This window comes from Oryza glaberrima, chromosome 8, assembly GCF_000147395.1.
Source record: "Oryza glaberrima chromosome 8, OglaRS2, whole genome shotgun sequence".
NCBI classification, from domain to species: domain Eukaryota; kingdom Viridiplantae; phylum Streptophyta; class Magnoliopsida; order Poales; family Poaceae; genus Oryza; species Oryza glaberrima.
The window spans coordinates 13255788-13272811 of NC_068333.1; the positions used below are offsets into that span (position 1 = coordinate 13255788).

Genomic DNA, 17024 nt, shown 5'->3' on the forward strand with positions numbered 1-17024 from the left:
TTACTCTAACACCATATTTGAAGCATGTGGCCAGAGGGGCATTCTCGTCTTTTTTAGGAATCCATCTCTCCAATTAAGCCGAAAGTGTCCTCTAGCAAATCACCAGTTTTTTAAATGTCTTTCAGCCGTGACACGTTTTGTCGATGTCTATCAGCAAATTACACAAATTTTGGATGTCCTCTAGCAAAATTTGCCTATGTTCATGAATCTGAAAATTACATCTGATTAGACCACAGCTGAGGTAGCAGCTGACAGCCAGGCTGAGGGGTGAATTTTCTTCCTGTACCATCACTAACCATAAGATCTATTAAGCCAAACGTGGCTACGTTTAGTTTGTTGCCAAATATTAACAATATGTATAGAATTTTGGCAACATTATTAAAGTCAGTCCTACCTAAATTTTGGTATTACTACCAATTTGCCAAAATTTTGACATTGCTAAATTTCGGTAAGTTTTATTTTGACGCCAATCTGCACGAACCCTTAACCACGAATTTGAATAAAGGTATATTTAGATTTATAGTTAAAAGTTGCTATATTTTGAAATGGAATGAGTATTTCAAATGGGAGCATGAGATTTTTTTTTCTTAAAATTCCATTGAGAATTGAATTGCTTCCCCTGAAATCCCTGAATACAGAACATGTCCTTAATCTGGATTTATTTTAAAAGCAGTGAACGAAAGCTGCAAGCTTATGCACATCTTGATGCTCCTATTTTTGGCACGAAGAAATCCCTTCAACCGTGCCAGTACGTCAATCTTTGGACATGTACAGCTACAATTAGTTATTTTTGGATGGCTTTCCAGCTTAACAAAGGACTTAATCCACTGTCATGATTGACTAGCAAAAGCTTAATTAAGCCAATTACCCCCCAAGTGTCATTTCCCTGCACCTGTCTGTCTGTACAGTTGCCTAATTAACCAGATGATCCCTAGCTTTTGCCATCTGCGTAATTACTAATCCATCCACCATTGCATCTGCTTCTCCTTGCTGTCGTGACAATTAATGTCAGATCATTATGCGCCATTGTTGGAGACGGAAGCTGCCTCTTTAGCTTCTCGTTTGGTCGCCGCCGCCGCCGCCGCCGCCGCCGTCTCGACGTCGCTGCATGCATGCCGGTTTGATACTCTGATATGAAACCGAGCTGTTGCAGCAGCAGCGAGATCGAGTCGTCGTTGCCGCCGCCGCCGGATTGCGCCGCCGCCGCCGCCGACGGGAAGCGGAAGCTGCAATGCAGGCGAGCGTCGCGGTCTCGGAGGCGCTCGAGGCCGGGAAGCTGTCGGCGGCGCCGCGCGACGGGGCCGCCGACTTCGCCGTGGCGTGGCTCGCCGTCGTCGTGGTGTCGCTCGCCGTCGCGGCGACGTGCGTGGTCGTCTCCTTCGACGCGCACGCGCGGCAGCCGGGGCGGCTCCGGCGGATGCTCGACCTCGGCCCGTCGGTGCGCGGGGCCCGCCTGCTGCTCGCCATCTTCGCGGGCCTCCTGGCCGCCGCCGAGGTCATCCGCCTCCCGTTCTTCAGCCGGGCCGTCGTGTCCCCACCGCGCCACGTCGTGCCCTGCCTCGCCTACCCGCTCGTCGCCCACGGCGTCGCCGAGCCGTGCTTCCTCGCCACCGTGCTCCTGCTGCTGCGCGCGTCCACCGGCGGCGCGCGCCTGCCGGCGGCCGCGCTCGCCGTGCCGTTCGCGTGCCTGCCCTTCCTCAGTGCGCACGTCGCGGTGCTCGTCCTGCCGGCAGCCGTCGCGCCGTACCCGGGCCAGCTCGCGCACGCCGCGGACGTCGACGCGCGCTGCGCCTACCCGGCGTACGCCGCCGCGCTGCTCGTCGCGCTCGCCGCGCTCTACGCGCCGCTGCTCCTGTCCGCGTGCTGGACCGTCGCCGCCGTCGCCATCAACCGGCGGATGCGCGCGAGGGCGTACGCGCTCGCCGCGCTCGTCGTCGTGCCGCTCCCCGTGCAGGTGGTGGCGCTCGCGCTCTCCTCCGTGTGGGAGACGCCGCGGCGCACGTCGCCGGTGGCCGCCTTCCTCGGGTTCCTCGCCGTCGGGATAGCCGCGGCGGCCGCGCTGGCGATCCTCGTGCTGTTGCCGGTGTACGACGCGCTCTTCCTTGGCGACGACGAGCAGCTGCCGGTGGCGGTGGCGGCCGCCGGCAAGGAAGCGCGCGAGCTCGACAGATGACAAAAGGAGATTGTGCCTTGAAGTTAACATGTCTCAAGGCTAAGGGATTAGCTAGAAAAAAAACGACATGTTTTGCTTGTATTATTTTTGTTTTAGTTTTGTAATAGTGGATTCGGCGATACACAATTTGTAGTACACAATAGTAACATAGACCAATTTTACTTCTTTTTTTTTAGCAAAATGCTATATGCAAAATAACGCAGAAATTTAAGTAACTTGATAACCTCCTAATCTTAGTTGAAATGTCGAAAGCATTACATTATACTCTTCTCGTCACAAATACATGTTGTTTGCTTCTCTTTTGTTTTTGATTTTTGGAGTGACTTTGATTATAATTTTGCATTAGAATAAGATTATAAAAATATAATTATAAGTTTTATGAGATTATGAAAAATACTTTTCAAGAAAATTTTACGTGCACTATATGTTCCCAAAACTATGTATTCTAAAATTTATTTACAATCAAAATATTAAAAGTAAAAAATGGCAAACAACATAAATACTGCTATTAATCAAGATTTAAATCTCCAGCTATAGTTGCCGCTATAGCCGGAGATTGCTCCTAGATAAGGCAGTAGCTAAAATATCTACTTTTGCCGTTACACAATCTATGATGCTAATAGCTAGTCTTAGCGGGAGATAGCCACTAAATTGACCTTAATTTAGCGGCAGCTAAATCATGGTGGTGGGCTGAATTGGCTACGGGCTAAGGCCCATATAACTCTCATATTAATCTAAGTCCCTAACTCTCTCCATCTTTCCATCTCTCTCTCCCTCAGTCCCTATCCTCTCCTTGCTAGACGACGGTGGCCGTGACTTGCAGGCTGCAACATCGATGGTGATGGTTGCGGCTGCGCCCGTAGGCGGAAGCAGCGACGGCGATGGCTGCGATCGGAGGCAGCTAGCGGCTAAGCCCGGAAGCTGTGATGTTGGCGGATGCGGCTGGAGGCGGTGACAGCGGCTATGCCCGGAAGCTACGATAGTAGTAGCTCCATTCAAACTTTGGAGGCCCACTCCTCTTTTTCACCAAGCGTCACCGTTCCTCCTGATCTCCCCTAAGTGGCACCGGTACCATGTCTCATCCAGAGACAGGGAAGCTTTTTTTTTTCTTTGATTCTCTAATATTGATTATTGATGTTGTGCTTGAAATGAGAATATATTTTTCAAAACAATTAAATATCTGAGCTGTAGCTAGAGCCCACTATAGCTAATCATAGCTGATGAAAGCCCTAGCAGTTAAAGGGCTTTGCCAGAAATTTAAATCATTGATGAACCAAGTACTGTGCACATGTAGAGTAGGACAACACTGACAATAGTGTGGAACTTCACTAGCGGGAAAGCGAGTACTCTCCCTTGTAGATTCGGCTAGGGGATGGGTAACTAAGGATAGAGGGTTCACAATCTCGCAAGGAGTTGAGAACCGGCCATACAGGTTCAAGCCGCACGGGTGCGTAATATTATACTCCTACTCCTCTGTGTGTGGACTAAGGATAAAGGATGAAACTCGATTACAATGCAGGAAACATAAAGTCTAAGGGAATATGCTAGCTTGCGGGATTGTGAACCTTCTATGCTTTGGCTGTGATCCTTCTTTTATAGTAAGAGGACTCCACAACACTAATATATTGATGTGCGAGTGGGCCTTACTCTATTAAATTCGGTATGGTTGGTCTTTTTGAATCCCTTTGAATTAGACGGGGATGAATATTTTCCTCTGTTGGCTGATGAAGGAGGCCCACCGAAGTCAAAAGGTGGCCTTGCCTCCACTGTTCATGGGTTTGCCTTGGTGACACACGGTACAAGCCTCTCTATACTACCACGTTTTTGGCAGGATGTATATGCGACACGCGCCACATCATCATTAATGCAAGGGAGTGGCTCCCCTGGCCGTGTTAGCTTTTCCATGAATTGGTTGTGCTTTTTTCATAGAGAGCCCGAGGTAGGGGCCATGCCCGGGCCCTCGTCCGGGGCTCGAAGAGAGAGCTTGTGCTCCTACCTGCGACCCGAAGATGGCTGGCCTTGGTTTCTAGATGGCTACCACACCCGAGGGCGTCGGTTCCCGGGGCACCTGGCGTGTTCAGAGTATTCCTGGACACCTGGTTTTTCTCCTTGGCATCTTGAAGATGCATGTCTTGTTTGCCTCGTTGTATTCTACCGTATCCCGGTGACCCGGGGGAGATAGGGACCTTGGTTCTCATATCTCTGACAACAGATATACTCATTATGTCCGAAAATATATGGATATTTAGATTATTTAGTAAAAAGTAGTAAAGTTAGGTTAAAAGATTCTATTTTAGTTGTTTTAATTATTAATTTTTAAATTGTTTAGATTCTCTTTCAAAACATATAATTGGTTGTGGAATTGTGGACATAATGGGAATAATGAAAATCAGTACTACATTAACCCTTATACCATGTTACAAAATTTAAATATTAAAAATCCTGGCAAAATTTGCTACAGGACACTCAAAATTTGTGTAACTCGCTAATTGACATAGTAATAATGTGTCACGGCTGAAAGACACTCCAAAAAACTGGTAATTTGCTAGAGGATAGCTTTGGCTCTATTGGAATGAGAAATTCTTAAAAAAGATGAGAATGCTTGTATGATCAAAAGCTTATAAGTTGAGAATGGAGTGAAGATGTAATATGATGTATGCTAGTGATGTATTTGGGGGGATGGCAAATTTAGAGCTGCATAGTTTCTAATTTTTTTACTCTAACGCCATGTTCAAAGCATGTGATCCTAAGGGCATTCTAATATTTCGTAAGAATTTATCTCTCTAATTGAATCGAAAGTGTTGTCTAGCAAATAACCAGTTTTTTAGATGTCGTTCAACCGTGACATGCTTTTTCGATCTCTATTAGCAAATAACACAATTTTTGGATGTCCAAATTTGCCTATATTGTACCACCTCAATCTTTAACTATAGCAATATAGTAATATTGGCTTTCGTACTACTCCCTCCATCCCAATTTGATCATTATCTAAGATATTTTAAATCTTTTTAAAATGATCATCCTCTAACAAGTGTCTCTTTTTTATTTGTGCAAAGAGTTAATGTGTATTATTGAACGTGTTGCATGCAACCAACCAAAATTAATTTTTATTTGTGCAACTCCATGCAATATATATAGGCAAATTTTACTACAGGACACCCAAAATTTGTGTAATTTGCTGATAGACATCGACAAAACGTGTCACAGCTGAAAGACATTTAAAAAACCGGTGATTTGCTAGAGGACACTTTCGGCTTAATTGGAGAGATGGATTCCTAAAATAGACGAGAATGCCCCTCTGGCCACATGCTTAACATGATGTTAGAGTAAAAATCTGGAAATTATGCAACTCTAAATTTGACATAGCCCAAAGTACACCACTAGCATACATCATATTTCATTTTCACACTAGTCTTGGCTCAAAAAGCTTTTGACCCTAGGATCATTATCGTCTTTTTAAAAAATTTGTCTCTCCAATTGAGTTAAAAGTGTCCTCCAGCAAATTACCATTTTTCTAAAGTGTCTTTCAGCCGTAACACGTTTTTACGATGTCTACCAGCAAATTACACAAATTTTAATTGTCCTTTAGCAAATTTTGCCATATATAAAAGATGATGCAATCCACATCTCCATATGACACGAAGCGACGTAGCACACCTTGACCGACGAAGATTAATTTCAGAGTGATTAAGGTTTTAATGCCTTGTTCTCTCTGCGTACATTCTCTTATTAGGATAAACTTAAGATAGTGGGATTAGTTGCTATGATCCAATCAATCAAAGTTGCCGACTACATGCAAATGAAAGTTTCATCTCTCTCGGTTCCATAAATTATGGATTTGCTACACAACAGCCTGCTGATTTTTTTTGTTTTATCAGCTGAATTCCTGACCATCGGATCGATTCATGATTTGTGCAACTATTACCGGGCCCGCAGCTTGATTTGGGTTTGGACCCGTTTTGTTCCAGATCCGATTGCCAATCGCTACGCTTCAGCTCCGCTCGCCCAGTCCGATCCCCCACCTCCGCTCGTCTGTCTCCCGGCCTCCACCTTGCCACCTCCTCGCCGCCGGCGGATCCACCCTAAAAGCCTTTGCATTTGCCGGAGCGGAGGCCAGGGCTGCTGGATCCGACGACCCCGCCCGTCCCGCCTGCTGATTCGGCTGGCCGGAGGTAGAAGATCAACCAGATGGGAGGGAGCGAGCTGCCGCTGCGTGCCTTCTTTCTCTCCCTCTCCGCTCCGTCCCTTTACATATTTGGCTCGGAGTTGGCCGGATTTGTTGTCCCAAGCCTCCCCGCCGGCGAATCCAGCCGTCTAGAGCGGTAGAGCTGAGGGACACGAGCCGCCGTCCATCTCGAGGACGAGGACGGAGATGGAGCGAGGAGAGAGTGGTGGCATGAAGACGACGGACATTCTTTTCATGATTTCAAACGCATTTTCGCTTGAATCGTTTGTGTGCGCGTTCTCTTCCGGGGCGGTCAGGGAGGCGGCTTCCGTGGCGGTAGTCGAGGAGGGTTCTACGGCAGTTGGCCTGGTGGATCACAGCGCATTCAGTGAGTAGGTTCGGCGGCTTCCGTGGCGGCCAGTAAGGCATTCACAGCGGCTCTTGCTGCGGGGGCAAGGTGCGTATGACTCCTTTTTTTTTTTTTTTTTTTTTTTTTTTGCTAATGTTTGTATATGGTAGTGGGGGTGATGTTCTTGTCTAGTAGCATCTCGCAGATGTGAAACCTTCCGAGGAGATCATGTTTCTGGTGTTTCTTTGAAATTGGTCGAAGCATTTCTGGCCATGATGTAGGATTGAAACTATCTAACTCATACATGTTTGTTTTGTGCCTAAATTTTTGTTTTTTTTCCTCTGTTGTTTTTATGTTCAATGTTTTGTATATTCCCTGGTTATTTGCAAAAAAAGAAAAAAAGATCAGTCTAGCGAAGAAATGTACATGCTTATTTTCTATAGTTTTTTGGGATATACTCATGAGCTATGACTGACTATTTCGGTTTGACGATGATAGGGAAGCCAACTAGTCGAAGCAAACACTGATTTTGCTGGGGTGGTGCTCTGATCTAGCTCAACAAGTGAGCAACTTTTTACATTTCTGAAAATCTTGCGGCCATGTAGATCCATATTTGTGTCATTGGTTTCAATCTCGCTATCCATAACTAAAAGATTATATGGTTAAGGTAGATTTATGTTTTTCCGTGAATAGCACTAGTTTATCAATGTTTTTTTTTCTCTCAAGAACAACATGAAGCTGAGAAAGTTTTGTGGATGAAAAGGTGAAGAATTCAAATTCTCAACGTAGAAGAAGTTGGAGCATGGGGAGTTGGTGTTGGTGGCAGTGCAAGAATTGCACTTTGTTTTTTATTCTGTTCAGACCAGTGGTGATTGACTGTTCGTTTCTGGTATTTGGTGTGTGAATTTCAAAATGAGCTTGCTGCCTGAAGCATGTACCGACAAGGTGGAGAGGCAGCTACTAATATTAATATTTTTAAAATTTTTCAAAAGAAGTGGTTTTATCATATTTGTATTTTGTTTTTGTTATTTTTTATTTTTTTCAAAGTAAGTTGTTTTGTCATTTTTGTATTCTGTTTTTGTCAGTTTTTTAAATTTTGTTTTAGGTGTAGTGGCAAATTTTCTTTTAAATTTATTTTTTTTTTAAAAAATGTTGGTTTCTGTCTTTGTTTTGTGCAGAGATGGGGGTTGGTTGGTTTCTGTCTTTGTTTTGTTTTTGTTTTTGTCCGATTTTTATATTTTTGCTACATATTAATCAAGTTGATGCGCTATCTCCATGGTAATAACTATAAAATCATATTATTTAGGTCATACCCTATCTTCTACTACTTTTGTATTTGTTTTTGTCCGATTTTTACATTTTGCTACATATTAATTAGGTTGATGCGCTATCGATAGTACCTATAAAATCATATTCCCTCTGCCCCAGAATATAAGCATTTTTAAAGTTGGACACGGTTATTAATAAAGTACTCATATATTCATTAACATCAATATGAATGTGGAAAATGCTAGAATGACTTACATTGTGAAACGGAGGAAGTAGGTAAAATTAAATAGAGGAGGATTGTGATTGGATGAGAAGTGGAGATAGGTGGAAAATTGAATGATCGAGGATTGTGATTGGTTGAGAAGAGAATGTTGGTGTAGAAGTTGTTATATTATGGGAAAAATTCTAGAGGCTAGAAGTTGTTGTATTTTGGGATGGAGGGAGTATTATTTAGATCATATCCTATCTTCTGCTGGTTTTATATTTTGTCATATAGCCTGTCATAGCCTAATTCCACACCACTGAAAATTATTAGTCATTGAACAACAAGTTAAATGGTGGTAGCTGTGGCTAAGGAGTTCACGCATATCCTTAATTTTGTTAGTTTTTGTTTTTTTTACTAAGAAACAATTTTTGTGTCCCATTTGTAATTTTGGTATCAAATGTTTAGGTGTAATGAGTAGTTTTAATTTGCTTATGTTTTGTTTTGTCTGAAACAGTTTTGGCCAATGGCACAAATTACATAAGCACACATTTTATTCTTGTTTTGTCAGAACCTTCAAATTAGCAGTGCAAATATTTTAATCATGTTAAATAAGTGTAAATATTTCAATCATGCAAATGTTTCTTTTTAACACATGCTCAAGTTTATGTAAGTGGTTTCTTTTAGCTCTTTCCGGCTACGTTTCGCTATTAGTTTAGTTACTGTACTTTACTTTTACTTTTGTCAGCTACTAATTCCTGCAAAATCAACAGTCCATTTGCTTTTTTTTCTAGGGATGACATGCATGTCATGGTAACTGATTTTGTTCATTTGAACAAAACCATGGAGGAGCTTATCCAGGGCCAACGGGTATGAGAGTGCAAGTGAAGAATAGACCAAGGCTATACCACTGGCTGATTTTCTTGTTTGATGGGCCCTTGTTGTTAAAGTGGCAGAAACAGAACTTTTTTTCACAAGTGACTGGCTTCACGTTGTATTGGACTAATCATGCAAAAGTGGCATCGGATTAGTTTTGTTCTGTATGTGTTTTGCTGGGCTTTTGTTCAAGTAATAGAGATAGAACATTGTATTTGGGCTTTGATGAACAAACAAGACAAAAAAAACACTGCATGGCACGCGCATAGCACGGTGGAAGCACGCATGGGACGAGTGCACGAGATGGTTGCACGTGTTACATCCTAGGGTGCGGAATTCGGCTGAAATCCAGAAAAATTTCAGCCGACCCACACATAGACAGTCCCATAATTAAACTCTGTCTCTCGTCCAACCTCTTGTCCCCATGTAGTGGTGGTGTGTGTGAGTGACCCCGACGCAGCAACGACTAGCCGCGGAGGGAGGAGTCAAAGTCCACGGCTGGGCCCCGGCGTCCGCGCCTGTCCCTAGAAAAATACACAACACTACACATCCATCCCAGATTCCAGTCCGATCCAGTCAAAGCGAGCGAGCTAGCTACTCCAGCTGCTGGCCGGCCGTCGAGAGAGACCGGATCACTTTGCCGGATGAGCAGCGGTGGGATCGATCGTGGATTGTGCGCGCCTCCGTCCGTCCTGCCGACCGGCGCGGCGGCCGCGAGCTTAGATTTTGGCTGTGCTCCTGCTGGTAGGTACGTTTCCTGTACACTCGGATATGTATATGGATATATAGAGCTCTTAATTGGTTTTGATTGCTTCCGTTTCTTCTGTTATTTCTGGATCTCAAGTTTCTTCCCGGCCGATCGATCTCATATTATCAACCCACATCATCTACGGTTGGTTCTGACTTCAATATTTCGAGCCATGTTTGATTTTTTTTTTTTTTTTTTTTTGTTCTTCCTCTTCACCGCTCGATCGACCGGCCAGTTAATTTAGTCGAACATACAAATTATTAGTCAGAAGTTATAAAGCTAGTCCTTTCCATAATAAGCTCGCATGGATGAATTGTTGGGCAGATCTGCTTTACCAAGTTCTATTGTACCGAACCCGAACCCCTTAATTAGGAGGAGACAGTTCCACGTATAAGTGATGAACTAGCATAAATACCCGTGCGTAGCAACATATTCTAAATAAAATTTTATGGACATAAATTAAAACCCTAAACCATATATATCACAATTGGACTAATGGAAATATAATCATAAAAGTACGTATTACCCCCTGAACTATCATGGTCGACCGAATTACACCCCTGAACCACAAACCAGACATTCTTCACACTTAACAATTGAAACCAGACAAATAACCCCCGGCTCAATCCGCTGTGGTTTTGGTCCTACGTGGCAGCCCAGTCAGCAATTGTTTTTAAAAAAAATCGATGGACCCCACCTGTAAGTTTCTAACCCTCTCTACCTCTCTTTATTCCCCCCCTCTCTCTCTTCTCCCTGCCACACCTCCCTGACGTGGCCGCGCCGACGTAGTTGCCCGACGGGTAGCCACTGAAACAGGTGGCAAGTGCGCAGCCCATCGCCGTGGTGCGCCGCCACACCATCTGCGTATGGTGCCAGCCACCGCGGCGCTGCCACTGCATCGTACGCGCACACTCCCGTGACACCCGAGCTCGCTCCGCCTTCGCCACCGACCGCCCCTACCCGCACGAGCACCGTCGAGGGCGAGGCAGCAGAGGAGTAGATCGACGACGAGGGATGCCAACGGGCGGTGTCCTTTTCTTCCACTTCCTTCGCCTTCTCTCTCTTCTTTTTCTTTTTTTTTCTTTGGATTTGTGCATCCTTCGATGTGGAACGAGCCGGCGAAGAACGGGGGGGGGGGGGGGGGGGGGGGGCGAGCCAGGGGAGCGCAGGAGTGGGAGGTGGGCAGCGGTGGCGATGGCAGCAGCCACGGCGGTGACCACCTCCATGCCCTCATGCAGAAGGCGTCGACGACGGCGGCGAGCGAGAGCGCGCGCGTGGTGTGGGAGGCCTTGTGGAGGAAGATGAGGGGCAGCGCGATGTGGGGGTTTAGCTCGGACTCTAGGTCCGCATGCACAATGAGGTTGCGCTCGACAACACCAGCCGCCTCGCCGCCATTACGTCCGTGACCTAGAGCCAGCCGACCAACACCGCGGATTTGTACTGCTGTTGGTGACCGGTGAGGCGGTGATCTCTCGCGTTGGGTTTTTGCGGCCGACCATGCTCCACCGCCGCGCGTCCTCGCCGCCTCGCTCCATGTCTCACTGCCCTCGCCGCCGCCGCCATCGGAGCCGGCCGAGCGCTACCCCGGCGTGTAATACGTCGCTTCCTTGTTGGGCGACCCACCCACCGCCTGCAGCTGCCTCTGCCCCATCCAGCCGTTGTCCTCGGCTCCTCGCTCGCCGTTCGTAGCTGCCTCCACCCCCTCCTACCGCCGTCCTTCGTGCCCGTCGCCCTGTCTCCACGCTCGCCGGCCGCCGTCCTCTGCCCCCACCCGTCGGTGGCCTCGGTTCCTAGCCCGCCACCCGCAGCCGCCCCGCCCGCCTCAGCTTCTCTTCCGCCACCCGCAGCCGCCCCGCCCGCCTCAGCTTCTCTTCCGCCACCCGCGCTTGGCCGCTTCTGTTCACTGAGAGAGAGGCAGAGAAGGAGGAGAGAAAAATAGATGTGCTGACAGGTGGGCCCTACCATTTTTTAATTTGTTTTTGCTGACTGTATCACCACGTGTGTGCCACGTAGGCTAAAAACCGTTTCAAATCGAGTTAGGGTGGTAATTTATCTATTTTTAAGAGTTTAGGGTGTCAAATGTCCGGTATTTTAGTTTAGGGGGGAAATTGTACTACCGCAATAGTTTTTTTTTTGGGTGGAGGGGGGGGGGGGGCGGGGGGCTAATTCGTACTTTTTTCCTATACATAACAACATGAAACTACAAATAACTTTAGCTGGAATAATAATTCAATATCAAAAAAATTATATAACTAAATCTGTTTTTTTAGCTATAAATAATTCAATATAGAGAAAAATTATAAGTTACAAAATTTTTAATGGATCAAATAATGCTAAAACTAATACTGCAAATGGAAAAACAAACTGAAAATCCGATCCATTAATCTGAATAGGTACCCTTTTCATTGACATAAATTAGACTTTTCCTGTTCTGTTCATATTCCTATGGGTTCAATATTATGTGAGTTGTCCAAGAGCATGATTGGGCTAGACTAGGAAGGAACAGTGCCTTCGTCCATAGATGGTGGAGGTTGGCAACGAAAAAAAATCAGAACAACATGAATGCGGCTGACAACGATGTGGTACCGATAGAGATATGAATGGCAACGTACCGATAGAGATAGAAATGACAACGACGAGCTCTGATGGTGAACACGACCAGATGAGTGCATCAAAACACGTTCCTGGATGAGGGGGTTCCATTTTCCTTGAGCGCGTAGAAAGAACGATAGATGGAGAAAAAAATGATTAACACTATTTATCGTCTTCCCTAGCCGAAACAATAAACATAAGAGAAGGGAAGATGGGCACCTGTCCTCCGGCGACCGAACAACGGTGTGTAAGGTGGCCGGACGTATCCCATAACGTGCCTCGTCCATAGATGTTGGCGGTTGGCAATGAAGAAAAACAGAATATCATGAAAAACAATGACGTGGTCCTGATAGAGTGAGAAATGGCAACAGCGAGCTCTATTGGTGAACACAACCGATGAGTTCGTCAAAAGGTGTTCCCGGATGAGGGGATTCCGGTTTCCTTGAACGTGCAGGAAGAACAAAAGATGGAGAAAAATTACTAACGCTGTTCATCGCCTACCCTAGTTGAAACAAAACAACAGAAGAGGAGTGAAGTTGGGTGCCCATTCTCCCGCGACCAAATGGTAGTGAGTAAGGTGGCCGTATGTGTCTCACGATATGACACATCTATAGATGGTGGCCGTTGGCAACGAAGAAAACCAGATAGCGGGAACGCGACCTGCAACAACGTTGTCCTGCAAAACGGCAACAACGAGGTCTGGTAGTGAACACGGCCAAGTGAGAGCGTCAAAACATATTCCTAGACGTGGGGGGTTCCATTTTTATTGAACGCGCATGAGGGAGGGAGGGCAGGGGAAAGGGGCGCTAGGAGGAGGGGGTGATAGGGAGGAGGGGTGCCAGAGAGGAGAGGGGCTGCGGGGAAAGGGGGAGCGCGTGCAGCAGGGTAGGATTGGACGATGTTATGGGATCAGGAGAGAAAGATGGGGTTGCGACGGGAGGAAGGGAGGGAGGAAGGAGCGCGGCCGTGGGGGATGGGGAGGACAGACGAAATTGGGTCCAGAAGCTTTACGTATTTTTTTAGTTAGATATAGATATTAATTATTTTGATATGACACACCCTTCTCACAAAATTAATCTCAGGATTTTTCGGATTTCAAACATGTTTTTTTTGTGACACCAATCATTTTTATTATTAATATAGTAAATTCAATAAAACTACCTTTATATTTTAGTAAAGTTATGAAAGCAAATATATAAATTTAACTTGTTATATTACAAAACAATATTTTCAAGGCTAAACTTATCAGAAAATTACATATTTAGAACATCATCATCAATAGAAAAATAACAAAAGACATAACATGCAATAATATGCCTCAATGTCTTATACATAGTGAAGCTAGGTCACAACACATTAAATGCTAAAGTTTGCTATAAACTTGTGGCTCGGCTACAATGTTTTCAAAAGCGGTACACGGTTTCAATGTCTTATACATCGTGAAGCTAGCTAGGTTACAACACACTAAATGCTAAAGTTTGCCATGAGCTTATGGCTCACTTGTTATTGAAAAGCGGTACACACTTTCGTGTGGTCACCTCACCAGCTTGTAGCGCTTAAGCAGCATAATAGAATGCTTATGCGACTTAACCGGTATAAGGTTGGGCACCCGTTTCTTGTATACAACCTTGGTAGACTTTTTTGTTGGGTTCGCATCTTCTGCCATTAGGGAGTAAATAGTAGATGCAAACAGTAAAATGTCATGTGTGATACAGTGTTTTACTATAGCTACCGTAGAAATCACTGTAGAAACAGTGAAAAGTACCATCTAATCATTATATTAGAATGACCGTAGCAATTAATCTCGTGCATCCAAATTTAATCCAATGGCTATGAATAGTAATGGCATGGATCATTGTAGTTCTTGATCATTCCAGATGGAATGGCAGAGGATACGATCCCCTCAAGCATTGAGTGGCCATAGATGGTGGGGTCACAAGCACCACGTAGGCCTCTTATAAGACGAGTATCACACAACTAAAACTCTAATATGTATTGATTTAATTACAAAACTACAGATTAATTGAAAAAACTTGGTTTTATCACAAAATTATTGATTTTAAAGCCTCCCTTAAGACAAGAATATAATGTCAGTATGAATCATATTGTTTTACGATAAATTATACACTACATCTTAAGCTTTGCGATACTATGTTTTATACATTATAAATTTAACGTTAATAGCGTAGTTATGCCACACCACTTAAATATGTAAGTACTATCACACTTTTGTCAAACTAGGAAGGTAGCCCGCGCATTCGCGCGGACATGCATCTTAAGATGTGTTTGAGATACTTATAGTTATAAGAATGGAATATTTACCGTAGAAAACCATCACGCTTCGAAAACAATTTCTCTGTGCATTTTTTTGTCATCATTGCCTGTAATTTGATTAATCCCCATAAGAAGAAGGAAAACTTACTTTGTTTTAAAAAATATATCTAAAAAATTAAGTGTAAATTAAAAATAATGTACTTCTTGTTTTTAAATTGAATGTTAGCGGACATTTTTCTAAATTTTTTTAAAACTATCATCCCTAACAAATGTGTTCTATTTGTACCATCAAGTTAGACCTCCTTTTATTTGGTTTATATTGATGCAATTTGTTACATACTTACATATGAATCAATAAACATAGAGGAGATATACATATCCTAGGTCTTGCTTTCCTATGATATATGTATTCTATGGTGCTTTTTTTTTAAAAAAAACTAATCAACATGAATCTTGAAATTGAAATCTAATAGTAAGAAATATAAATTTTAAACCAACTATATACTGCTACCTTAGTGTAACTTATATATGCAATAATTTTTGGAGAAATTCATAACGCCTTGGCGTAGGATAGAGAAAAATTCATTAATATCGGAGCACTTAAATATATTTTTGCATGCATTATAATTTTTTGAAGTGTGGTGTATTATTAATGCACGCTTGAATAGCTATCCATAATATACTAAAAAGTGCATTAAATACTATCTAAAGTTGATTAGATTGTAATATAATATAGTTTAGAGCACTTACACAAAAGATCATTTGTCTTGCTCAAATTATTTGAACATACTAATTTCGCGAAAATTATGAAGGCACCCGATTTTTATGCAGTGGTTTAGACTATCTATATATGAGTTAGTTTTTTTACTTAATTTAGCTATGCATGTTTGCAAAACAATGTATGCAAGTGCAACACGTGTTGTTGAATTATTTCGTATTTTTAATTGTAATTCGGTTGACATGTAAAAGACCAATGGTGTGTGTTCCTCTAAATTTTTTATTCAATGGCTTGGACTATTTACATGTGAGCTATTTTTTTCTTAGTCATTGTATATCTAATTTGGTTTTGCGTGTTTGTAAAAATAATATATGATAGTGCAACCTGTGTTGTTGAATTGTTTCATCGTTTTTTATCATTTGGATGACATGCAAAAGTAGAAGGGTGTTTTCCATCAACAAAAATTAATGTTTCATACTTGGATTTATAATTTTTGTTTGCATAAAATTCGTAGAGTTTAGCCATGTATGTTTGTATACTGGCGTATAATGACGTAATATATGTTGACAACTTATTATAATATTTTGGTGCTATTTGGATTACACGCCAAGTGCATGGGTCAACTATGCCCAAATCTTATATTTCTTATATGGTATAATATAGGCACATGAACCTTATATTACTGGTTTGACTCCAACAATTGAATTAGAAATCAGACGTATAACTTATAATTGTAATTATTGATTGTTTCTTACAGTTTGATAGCTAAAAAAAATGAGGCCAAGAATGAAGAGCATAGGCTCCAGCCACAGAGGGAAAAGAAAGGTTGAGTAGTGCTTTGCGCAGATTGGGGTGACTCTCTTTTTCTAAATGATTTAGTTGATGACCAAATGTTTTTTTTTCTCAGATTACTATATTTGTTTTTTAATTTTTAAGGCGTGACATATCACAGGTTATGATTTTTCAATAAGTAGATTTAATGGCTGAAAAAAATTTAAGTGAAAACCGATGATAAGATGTTTTGTGCTTTCCTTTTAATTTCTAAGTTTTTTCTAATTTTCAAATGTGACATATGGTGACTTAATAGCGCTATGACACATAGTGACTCCATATTTTTCTAATTTATACTCCCTCCATTTACTTTTGATCGTCACATTTCAGAAAATCGATTTTACAGTTTTGATCATCCCATTTGTGTCGGTCTTCTTGGTTCCCATACGCGCGTCGATTAAGTTTTCTCGCGGAGTTAATTCGCCCTCAAGAGATCAATCGCTCCTTCCTTTTCTGCCATGCGAGGCAACAGATTCGATTTTCACCACGCGGCAACCGCCTCCTATTCGTTCCGCGGTCGCATGCATCCAGCTTTAATTGTGGGCCGAGGCATGCAGGCCCGTTGGCTAGCTGATAAGAGCCTGGGCTTATAGAGTTATAAGCATGTTTATTTTCCTTTGGTCTTAGTGTCAAGCCAAAATAAGATGATCAAAAGTAAACGGAGGGAGTATTATGTAGAATAATTTAGGATGACATAATAAATATTGTTAGTTTTTTTAGTGTTCTCATTGTTGTTTGATTGTTGGTCTATGTTCAAATTATGTATTTCCAATTTCATATAGCAAAATATGAGTAATGTAGATCCTGATTTTCTTATTTAGTTATAA

General features: G+C 43.1%; 1 protein-coding gene and 1 long non-coding RNA gene across 2 annotated transcripts; both read left to right on the forward strand.

The window, feature by feature from the left end:
• Positions 1-1231: 1231 nt before the first annotated feature.
• Positions 1232-2386, forward strand: LOC127783380 (uncharacterized). The gene has a single exon (XM_052310646.1). The coding sequence runs from the start codon at positions 1232-1234 to the stop codon at positions 2171-2173; it is 942 nt and encodes a 313-aa protein (XP_052166606.1). The 3' UTR covers positions 2174-2386.
• Positions 2387-6155: 3769 nt separating this feature from the next.
• Positions 6156-9193, forward strand: LOC127783177 (uncharacterized). The gene is made up of 2 exons (XR_008019251.1): positions 6156-6795; positions 7186-9193. It is a non-coding gene; the product is annotated as an uncharacterized LOC127783177 (long non-coding RNA).
• Positions 9194-17024: the final 7831 nt, after the last annotated feature.

What these genes read in the sequence shown, in the direction of transcription:
- LOC127783380 (XM_052310646.1), top strand. Translation starts at nt 1,232, where the DNA reads ATGCAGGCGAGCGTCGCGGTCTCGGAGGCGCTCGAGGCCGGGAAGCTG.